The sequence below is a fragment of the Solanum pennellii genome, chromosome 10, assembly GCF_001406875.1.
Source record: "Solanum pennellii chromosome 10, SPENNV200".
NCBI lineage: Eukaryota > Viridiplantae > Streptophyta > Magnoliopsida > Solanales > Solanaceae > Solanum > Solanum pennellii.
In genome coordinates this window covers 65,742,396-65,754,011 of record NC_028646.1, presented here as the reverse complement: position 1 = coordinate 65,754,011, position 11,616 = coordinate 65,742,396, and the positions used below count along the sequence as shown (strand labels likewise).

The 11,616-nt window shown below is 35.3% G+C and overlaps 1 protein-coding gene across 1 annotated transcript; it reads right to left on the bottom strand.

Moving 5' to 3' along the window:
• Positions 1–10,088: 10,088 nt before the first annotated feature.
• On the bottom strand, positions 10,089–11,160 carry LOC107001495. The gene is made up of 2 exons (XM_015199520.1): positions 10,957–11,160; positions 10,089–10,481 (listed from the first exon to the last, which is right to left on the bottom strand). The coding sequence occupies exons 1-2, from the start codon at positions 11,158–11,160 to the stop codon at positions 10,089–10,091; spliced, it is 597 nt and encodes a 198-aa protein (XP_015055006.1).
• Between the last annotated feature and the right edge of the window lie 456 nt (positions 11,161–11,616).

Here is an 11,616-nt window from a genome sequence, read left to right as displayed (position 1 = left end):
TAATAATAAGAAAAATGATGTCTCTGAGCCACTCAACAGGAGCAAAGTACACAAATTCCGAATTTTCGTTGTTCTAAAATGAGAGGAAATCCCTCTATTTATTGACATCAAAGGGTAGTTTGAACAAATATTTATTATGTCTTATCGGAAATGTTACAACTATTTGGAAAAGTTGCAACCCTACTGTAAGGTCACAAACTTTCATAAGAATCACCACTTTACATAAAAGTCTCAACTATTCATTAAAGTCGCAACTTTTCATAAAAGTCCAAACTTTTCATAAAAATAGCAACTTTTCATAAAAGTCAGAAAATTTCATAAATCTCACAACTTTTAATGAAAGACGAAGGCTAGTTTTGGAAATTAATAAGTAAAAAGAAAATTATGGTTTCTGATGGCGCCACGTAGACGATCCTAAGGTTTTCTTTTATATAAATATATGATATGATGTATGATGATTAACTAAACAATGCATATCCCTCATTTCATATTTGCATTTTCTGTTTTCGAATTCATTAGATTTGAAAGTTTTCTTAAGTTGCGTATTGAAGTTACCTTTAGTTCTCTCTTCACGATATACATGAGCAATTTCCCTTTTTTACCCCACAATACTATCTAGATAAAAATATAAGTGGGCTTCTGTGAAAGGATCCAATTTGCTTTCCTGTATTAGTGGGTTGATTTCTCCCCAACCTAATTATTTATTTACGACAAGTCCAGAAAAATGTAAAATATTCCGAAGTTGTAGAGAATTGAAGAAAGATCTCCAGAATGAGTATTCTGGAGAGAGAAGTCTAGATATATTCTAGAAAAGGTAGTTCTAGTAAAAAGATATTTAGAAATATTCTAGAAGAGATCTCTATCTAGATTCTTCCTGTTGGGTTTTAAAAAGGTGTGAATGGAAAATGAAGAGTTGTGACTTTTATAAAATTTTGCGACTTTTATGAAAAGTTATAACTTTTATGAAAAGTTGTGACTTTTATGAAAGGTGACGACCTTTCAGAAAGATTATGACTTTTCCAAAGGGATTGTGACTTTTCCGGTAAGGCGCAATAAAAACCTTTTTGCACTACCCTTTGTTTTCTATAAATTGAGGTATTTCCTCTCATTTTAATATAGAATTCATGGACTTCTTCTTCAACTACTAAATCTAGCATTCTAAGTGTACTTTAATGCCGTTGAGTGGTTCGCTGACACCGGAGTTTCTGGTCTCTATACTCTGTTGATTGAGATCATTTTACCCTTGGAGGTCATATTCCAAATCAAACCTCGGATACTAGAGGGGAATAATTTCCTTAAGGGGACATTGTGAGTTCAGTGGACTTGATCTTTTTTCTATTAAAATTTTCCAGATTATGGTACGTGCTTTACAAATTTTAGATTTTTGAATTAGTTTCAGTTCTTCTATTCTTTTGATCTTCACCGGTTCATTAAACTTGGTAACTTCGTGTTTCTGCAAAGTTTGTTGGAATCAGTAAGATTCTTTAGACACATATTAACAACCATCTTCTTTAAGAATAATATTTCGTATATTTTTTTGTAAAATCTGTTTCTGATTCTAGTTTCGCTACTAGTTTTAATTTTCTAGTTGTGAAAATGTTCTTAAACTTTGTTGTCTTACAAAGATGTTCAAAGTTTTGTTCTAAGTATGTTTGAAATACAAGATAAACAACAATCTTAAGGAAATTATTATACTGTTACTATTTTTTGTATTCTACTGATTGAGAGAATCTGATCATGAAAGTAGAAGATAAATGCATTAATTCTCCATAATTCGTTGCTTTGTTTAGCAACGTCAAAGTGAGAATGTAAACAGAAATTTTTTATGGTATTCCGTTTAAAGATTACCAGGTAACCTTCTTATTAAATTATCTAAGGAGGAAAATAGTTTCTAAGAGTTATCATCTTATGTGTATCTTTGGAAAAAGATTTGCAAACCATATGATGTGGAATGAATTTTACATCGCAAATATTGCTGCTTTTAAAATTCTTTAATTTTCAAAAATGAGAGATGCATATTTTTGTTTGATAAAATAGTATGTCAAAAAGTTATAGTTGGAAGAGTATTTGATAAGAAAAAAATTTTTATGTGATAAAGAATATGTGTTATTCTGTTTGGAGAAAAAAAAAGACTTTTGTAGTTTTGTACTCCATAAGAAATGTTAGTGTGTCTGATTTTTGTAGACTAAAAACTTTTGTGGTTTTATACTCTGGATAAATTGGACTATGCAATTGGTTTGAAAAATATGAAAACTTCACATAATAAGTCAGTGTTGTACTTTTGATTTTCTATAAACTTCAATATAGTATAGAAATAAATTGTACAATTTTTTTTGTCCTTATTGTTAGTATTTAAAATACTAAGTGGTATGTCTATTTATGATAGAGGAAAAGTACCACTGACTTAGAATTTGTAATTTTGTGTCTCTATGGAATGAACTTTGACATTGTGTAAACATTGTCAAAGAGAATTGCAGTACTATAATTCTTTCGTAGAATAATGTTTCCAACATTAAAATATATGGAAAAACTACTTTCAAATACTTGAAAAATATTTTTGAGATCACATTTGAAATGTGGGGGTTATTTGCTTATTATTAGACTTGGTGTCTAATTTAACTTTGGAGCAAAAGATATAAAATTCAACGATACTTTTGTATTATGTTATACCCACAAAATTCTTTGAGTATATTTGATATTGTGGTTGTTGAGTTTCTCTATTACTAGTATATAGTGTGACTAGTATGAAACATCCAAATTATATATATACTTGTTCAAAATAATTGTGTTCTTTTATGGAAAAAAATCACTTAAACTGTTGTGATTTTTCATGAAAAGATATGTCTATTATAATAAAAGTATTTGCATAGACATGAATATTGGTGAATAGTCATTTGTTATGTTTTTCTAAAAATATCATTTGGACTATATTGTCTTTATTGAACCCGATGAAATTTTTTTCATGGGTAGTTCTATAACAATCATATTGAATGTTATGGAAATGTTCTTATGAAAAGGACATTTGACAATCTAAACAATGTTTGTATCACACAAAATTGTAAGAAATAGGAACAAAATATTAGTGAGGAAAAAGCTACCTCGCGAAGAGCTTTTCGAACTCAATGTTTTTTATTTGTTCTTACTTGCTTGAGTCAATGTTTGTGACATGAACACTTGGGGCATGTCCATTACAAAACCTTGTAAGGAAAACTGATCAACTTAAAAGTTTTGCCTAACTTTGAGTGCAATAAATAAAAATGTCAAGTTTTGGTGGAATCTAAGTATGTTGAGCATTCTTATAAATCTGTTGAAAGGAATTCTAATCCCTTAGAATTGATTTACACTGACATTTGTGATATGAAGTTAACACCATCTCATGGTGGGAAAAAGTATTTGTTACTTTTATTGAGAATTGCATTAGAAATGACTATGTCGATTTGCTGAATGGTAAGGACGAAGCAATAAAAATTTCTAGACAATGTAATATCGAATTTGAAAATCAATGTGAAAAAATATAAGAAGTGATAAGAATGGAGAGTATAAATCTCATTATGCAGAAATATGTTTGGAAAGTGGATTATCTATAAAACTACTACCATATTCACCTCAATCTAACGAAAAACCAAACATTGAAAGAAATGATGGATGCATTATTTATAAGTTCGGGTTTACACAAAACTTGTGTGGAGAAACTATCCTTACTGCAAAAGGGAACAACAAAAAGTTCTTTTTAGAAAGAAAACGATTTTGTTTGATCAGAATACAATCTTTTCCATATGAGAAATGGAAAGGAAGAAAATCCAACTTGAAATTTTTCAAAGTGTGGGGGTATCTAGTCAAAGTCCAAGTTCTTATTCCTAAAAGAATTAAAATAGGACCTATGACTGTGGACTGTAAAATTAGACTTGAGTAGTCTAGAGAAGGGTCTAAAAGGCCTAGGAAATGAAAATTTTCTGTATATTTTGTAGACTCATCCCTTGGAAAGATGGTGTGAATAAACAATATTGGAAGTTAATTGATCTTCTTCAAGAAAATAAACCTTTGGGTTTAAAATGAATCTTTAGAAGGAATATAAAGTTGATGGAACTGTTGAAAAATATAAAGCAAGACTTTATGTCAAAGGCTTTAGACAAAAAAAACAAGGTTTTGATCTTGTCGATATATATACTCGTTAGTAATTAGAATTACATCCATTTGGATGAAAAAATTATTAGTGTGGTATATGACCTCCAAATTCATCAAATGAATGTGAAAATAACTTTCTTAAATGTAGAATTGGAGGAAGAAATTGACATGGAACAACCCGAGCTTTTTGTGGTTCCTGGTAAATAAAAAAAAGTGTGTGAACTTGTTAAGTCACATTATGGACTAAAAGAAGTACCCAAACAATGACATAATTTGATCAAACCATGTCGGCAAATGGATTGAAGAATGATGGAAGTGATAAATGTGTTCACATTTAAATCATAAGGTCATTGTTTGTTTGTATATTGGTGATATGTTGATCATCAATAGAGACACTAATGACATAAATGCTACTAAACTATGCTATAAAGAAAGTGGAATGAAAATTATTGGACTTGCTAATGCCATCTTAGATATAAGAATTCGTAGAACTCCATAATGTTTAGCATTTTCACGGTCTCATTGCATTGAAAAGGAACTTAACTAATTCAAATATTTGGATGTCAATATTGTCAAGTCTCCAATAAATGTGAGCTTTGCATTTCAAAAGAGTGAAAACAAAAATGACTTACAATTGGATTGTGCTAGAGTTTTGGGAAGCATGATGTATATCATATAGTGTGTGCCATTAGATATAGAATTTGCTATTTTAAACTGAGTCGGTTCACAAGTGATCCCAAATAAATTCATTAGATGACAATAAATAGAGTTTTGGAGTATTTTAAAATAATACTTAAAACTATATCTTGCATTATAACAATATCCAACAATATTGAAAGATATAGTGATGCAAATTAAATCTTCAGACGAATGAAGTAAAATTCACGAGTGGATATGTATTTACTATTGGTAGAGGAGCAGTCTCTAAGAAATATTTCAAAAGAGTCATGTATCGCTAGCTTTACAATGATCTTTGAGCTAGGTGCTCTAGATAAGGTCGGGAATAAGTTGAAAGACTCCGGAATTTCTTAATAGATATTCTATTTTGGCTTAAACCATTGACGTTAGTATGCATGCACTTTCACAGTCAAGATGCCATAGGTAGGGCATGAAGCATGACGTATAACGAAAAGTCTCGTCATATACGACATAGACATGATACCGTTAGAAAACTACTCTCTAGTGGAATTATATGAATTTACTATTTAAAGTCAAAGGATAATGTGTCGGATCCACTTACAAAAAGGCCTAACTAGAGAGGAAGTTAAAAGATCATCTAAAGGAATGAATTTACGGCTTAGGACAAGTCATCATGGAGGTAACTCTATCTAGCAGACTGGAGATCCCAAGAAGGAGAAAAAACAAAGTTGTGAAAGACGGTTCAGCATTGTCAACAAACTCAATCCATTCTCATGATGAAGACAATGCTCAGGGACAAGGATACAACATTAAGGCTTGTTAATGAGTTAATAAAGCTTAATGGTTTTAATGATTTGCTAAGTTTGGCAAAGTTGACAAAATAGTGTATCTACGCGATAACACAGTTAGGAATCACCTATGTGAGTGTGAAGTATAAGCCGCTTCAAATAAGATGATTGTCAAAAGCCCATATCTCTATACACTCATGAAACCATGAGGTGTTCATAGCTAAAACGAACACAACCGTAAGAACCGTAAATGGTAAAGGATTAATTGTGTGACATATGGTTGTCTAGGTATACACCAAAGTTCTACGGTTCAAAGATATCGCATCTGCCGATTGACCGATTATATCCGACATAAATTCACTACGGAAAGTCTAAAGGGAAACCTACTTATCTAGTGCAATTGATTCTTGCTTTTAAAGTACACATACTTGTCCGTTTCTCTATGTTCGAGTCATTCCCAATTTAAGCGGGGGATTGTTGGGTTTTAAAAAAGTCCGAATGGAAAATGAAGAGTTGCGACTTTTATTAAGAGTTGTGACTTTTATAAAATGTTGCGACTTTTATGAAAAGTTGTGGCTTTTATCAAAAGTTGCGACTTTTATGAAAAGTTGTGACTTTTATGGAAAGTTGTGACTTTTATGAAAAGGTGATTGCACCTGCAGATTTTTGAAACTGATTTTTGGTGTCTTTTGGATATGGGGTGTTACATTATCTCCTCCTTGGGAACATTCGTCCTCGAACGAAGACTAAACTAGCTGAAATAGAGGGAGAGGGCTGAAATCCCTACTACTAAACACTGAGAAATGAGTTTTTGACTGAATTGAGTTCCAAGAACATGCAAATACACTAAAAATGCAAGTTCAAACTGAGGGAACATGATACTAGGCTGAATTTACGTATGAATGACTGAAAAACTGAAGAGGAACTATTACCTCAAGTTGGATTGGAATTGGAAGGAAAGAGGTGAGGGTACTTGGCTTTCATGGCTTCTTCTGCTTCCTAAGTAGCTCCATCTATTGACTGACTCCCCCACAAAAAACCTTGACTGAAGCGACTTCTTTATTTCTCAACCTTCTAACCTGACGGTCAAGAATCTCAACTGGTACATCCTCATAAGAAAGACTATATTTCACCGCCACACACTATAATGGCACTACAGAGGCTGGTTCACCCACACACTTCTTCAACAGTGAGATGTTGAAGGTCGGATGTACTGCTGCTAATTCTGCTGGCAACTCTAGCTGATATGCCACCTTTCTAACCCTTTTCAAAATCTTGTAAGGGCCTACATATCTAGGACTGAGTTTCCCTTTCTTGCCAAATCTCATCACTCCTTTTATAGGTGACACTTTCAATGAAAAACCAATCATCAACTTGGAACTCTAGTTCCCTTCTCCTTACATCTGCGTAAGATTTCTGACGACTCTGGGCTGTGTTAAGTCCATCTCTAATGAGTTGCACTTTCTCCATAGCATAAAAGAATGAATCTGCCCTATCAAAGATGTTTCACCTACTTCAAACCAACCAAAAGGAGATCTAAACCTAAGCCCATACAAAGCTTCATAAGGGGCCATCGGAATGTTGGAGTGATAGCTATTGTTGTAGGAGAACTCAATAAGAGGAAGGTGATCATCCCAACTACCCTTGAAATCGATCACACAAGCCCTCAATATATCCTATAGGGTCTGAATGGTACGCTCTACCTGTCCATCCGTCTATGGGTGACATTTTGTGCTACGGTTAACTTGAGTACCAAGACCCTTCTGAAATGACTTCCAAAACTGAGAGGTAAAATGAGGACCTCTATCTGATATAATAGACAAAGGAAACCCATGCAACCTCACAATTTCATTAATGTAAAGCTTGGCATAGTCCTCTGCTGAATCTGTAGTCTTGACTGCTAAAAAAGCGAGAAGACTTAGTCATCCTATCAACTATCACCCAAATTGAGTCATGTTGCGAGTAGGAGGTAACCCTTAGATGAAATCCATATTGATCACTTCCCACTTCCAAGTAGGAATATCGATCTCTTGAGTCATACCTCCTGGTTTTTGATGTTCTACGTTGACTTGCTTGAAATAGGGGCACTTACTCACAAAATCTACTATATCCCTCTTCATGTCATTCCACCAGTAGACTTCCTGCAGATAACAGTACATCTTAGTTGCACCTGGGTGAATAGAATATCTGGAGTTATGTACAAGGAAATGCTTTCTCAACTCACCCACATCAGGAACACACAATATACCCTGATAGCGAAGTACACCATTTCCTCCTTGGGAGGAAACCTCCATTCTCTGATTGTGTACAGCACTCCTAAGTTCAAGCAAGATTGGATCACTGTCTTGCTTTTCCTTAACCTCCATTACCAAAGAAGATTCTGCCCAATTCTGAAATGTCGGACAATTTTGTGATATTTTCATTAGGCGAACTCCTAAGCGAGCAAGCCTGTGAACATCCTTCACTAGCTCCTTCCTTTATTCCTCAACATAGGATACACTACCCATAGATAATCTGCTAAGAGCATCTAATACTACATTCGCCTTACCAAGATGATAATGCACACTCCTTAAGGAACTCAAGCCATCTCCTCTGGCAAAGATTCAACTCTTTTTGGGTGAACACATACTGAAGGCTCTTATGATCAGCGAACACATCTACATGAACACCATACAAGTAGTGTCTCCATATCTTGACTGCAAACACTACTGCTGAAAGCTCGAGGTCATGGGTTGGGTAGTTCTTCTGAACCTTAAGCTATCTGGAAGCATAAGCTATAAACTTATCTCGTTGCATTCATACACAACCTAGGCAAACTCTGGATGCATCAAAATAGATAACATACCATATGAACCGTCTGGTAGATTTAAGACAGGAGTTGTAGTCAATCTAATTTTTAATTCTGCAAAATTTTTCTCACAATCATCTGACTAGTGAAACTTGACAATCTTATGAGTTAACCTAGTCAATGGTGAGACTATGGATGAAAATCCTTCCACGAACCTTCTATAATAAACCGCTAGACCTAAAAAACTTCTAATATATGTAGCAGAGGTAGTTCTGGTCCGTTCTTTCACTGCTTCTATCTTCTGTGAATCTACTCAGATCCCTTCGTTAGATATAATGTAACCAAGGAAAGCAACAGATTGCAACCAAAACTCACATTTTCTCAAATTAGCGAATAACTGACAATCGTTGAGGGTCTGTACAACAATTTTCAAATGACTCGCATGTTCTTTCTCATTCCTCGAGTAAATGAGGATATCATCAATAAAAACTATAACGAACAAGTCCAAGTACTGCTTGAACACTCTGTTCATCAAATCCATGAAAGCTGCAGGAGAATTGGTTAGTCCAAACAACATAACTACAAATTCATAATGGCCATACATAGTTCTGAAGGATGTTTTTGGAATATCACTATCTATGATTCTTAGCTGATGAAAACCCAATCTGAGGTCTATCTTTGAGAAATGACTAGTACCCTGATGTTGGTCAAACAAGTCATCAATACTAGGGATGGGATACTTATTCTTGATTGTGACCTTGTTCAAGTGTCTATAGTCGATGCACATTCTGAGAGAACCATCATTCTTCTTTACGAACAACACTGGTACACCCCATGGTAAAACACTAGGTCTGATGAAGCCTATATCTAGAAGGTCTTTCAATTGCTCTTTCAATTCCTTAAGCTCTGTCGGAGCCATTCTGTAAGGAGGAATAGAAGTAGGTTGGGTATTTGAAAAAAGATTAATTCCAAAGTCGATTTCCCTATCGGAAGGGGCTCTGGAAAGATCTTATGGAAATACTTTTGGAAACTCACAAACTACTAGAACTGACTAAAGAGTTGGGGTTTTATAGCTAGAATGCTTAACCTGAACTAGATGATAGAGATAAACCTTAGAGATCATCTTTCTGGCCTTAAGGTAAGAAATGAATCGACCCATAAGCGCTAAGCTACTACCCTGCCATTCTAAGATTAGTTCGTGTGGAAATTGAGCACAAACAATCCTAGTTCTACAATCAACTAAGGCATAACAAGAATGTAACCAATCCATGCCTAGAATAACATCGAAGTCTACCATTTCTAACTCTACAAGATCTGTTGAGATGACTTTCTGGGTGACTGTGACAGGGCAATTTCTGTATACCCGTCTTGGTATAACTAGGTCATCGACTGGAGTAGAGACTGAGAAAGGTTCAGAGAGAGTTTCTGGACTGACACTGAATTGCACTGCTATGTAAGGAGTTACAAAGGATAGAGTAGCCCCTGGATCTAACAATGCATAAGCATCAAGGTTAAAGATTTGTACCCTACCAATGACTACATCAGGAGAACCAAAGAAAATTTGATAAAAAAGTATCATTTCTCTTTCTGCTATTTGATTTTATGTTTACCATCTTGCTGGACTAAAAAAAGAAACATTTGAGTATCTCTTGATCCTAGCGAGCCTGAAGAGCATACAACCTGTTCTGACGCTGATCGCCACATGTACCAGATAAGTTACCGTGCTGAGTCGGGCTACTTGCTGGTGCTTATGAAGTTGTTGACTGAGTTGTACCATTACCACCTCCTTGACCCTGTCTAGCAGGATAATCCCGCAACATGTGACCAGACTGACCGCACCCAAAGCATCCTTCTTTTCCTAGGAGACACTTGCCCTGATGGTTCTTACCACACTTAGGGCAAGTGGGGTAAGTCCTGGTGCTTGAAAAACTTCCCTGAGACTTAGAGCATGGTGCTCTAGCCTTCTCGTCATACCTGTTCTTGGAGGATGGAACACTAGCCGACGAAGGGGCTGGAGCTGAAAACTTTTGCTGACTCTGCGAGTGATTTTCACCACCCGATTTTTGCTGAGAATAGTGATAGTTCCTATTCCTAGCCTTATTGTTCTCCTTAGCCTGTTCCCTAAGTATATCACCCTCAACCTGCTGAGCATGAGTCATAAGCCTAGAGATGTTCATATCTCCAAGAAACATAGCATTTCTACACTCAATTTTCACCAAATCCGGCACTCCATACAAGAACTTATTCATCTGAGCCCTGGAGTCAGCAACCATGTGGGGAACATACATGGTGAGTTGGTTAAATTTTAGCCCATACTCATGGACCGTTATGTTTCCCTGCTCAAGTTCATGAACTCCTGAGCCTTTTCTTCTCTCAACCCTATTAGGAAAAACCTGTCCAGAAAGGTATCACTAATGCAAACCCAAGTAATAGGAGTTGTATCTTTCAACTGAATGTACCAGATATGAGAACATCTTTCAACTGGTATGATGCCACCTTAACCCGATCATTCCCAATGACTTGCATTACCTTAAAGATATTCTTGATCTCATCCAAGAAATTCTGAGGGTTCTCATTAGTTTGTGATCCTAAGAACTCAGGCGAATTCATTCTAACAAAGTCAGGGACCCTTGTTGCTGCTGATCCACCATTTGTATTCAATGGAGCATGAACCCAATTGTTCAGGTTGGTCATACTCTGAGCCAACATCTGTATAGCATTTCTGATCTCAGCATTGGAGACTTCCTGATCTGGGATCAGATGAGCTGTGTTTTCATTCCTGGCACTCATATTCCTTGAGTTAGCTCTACGAGGAGGCATGATCTAAAAGGTAAAACGTCAAGTTAGAATGAAATTAGATCATACTTTACGCACGATAAGAGTAACAAGAAAGTGAAGATTTCCTATAACACTTTATAGCCTCCCTCTCATTAGATGTGGTGCACTTCACACCCATGAAAATGACTCTTTTTAGTGTGGTTTTTCAGACATCCTAGGACACTGAAACCTAGTTCTTTGATACCAAGTTTTGTTACGCCCCGACCTACCCCCGAGACGCGGACACGAAATCTAGGACCATAAGTGATCTAAAGCTAACCCTGTTGGCATGATCATGAGCATACTAAAGATAATAAACTGAATGCGGAAGCTAAATCATCATTTAAACTGAAAAGATGGGGAATACACATAGTCTATAACTGATATATTTGAAAATAATGAGTTTAATACAAAGGAAATATTAACTGAATACTAAGTTGAAACTAACTATGTCTGAAA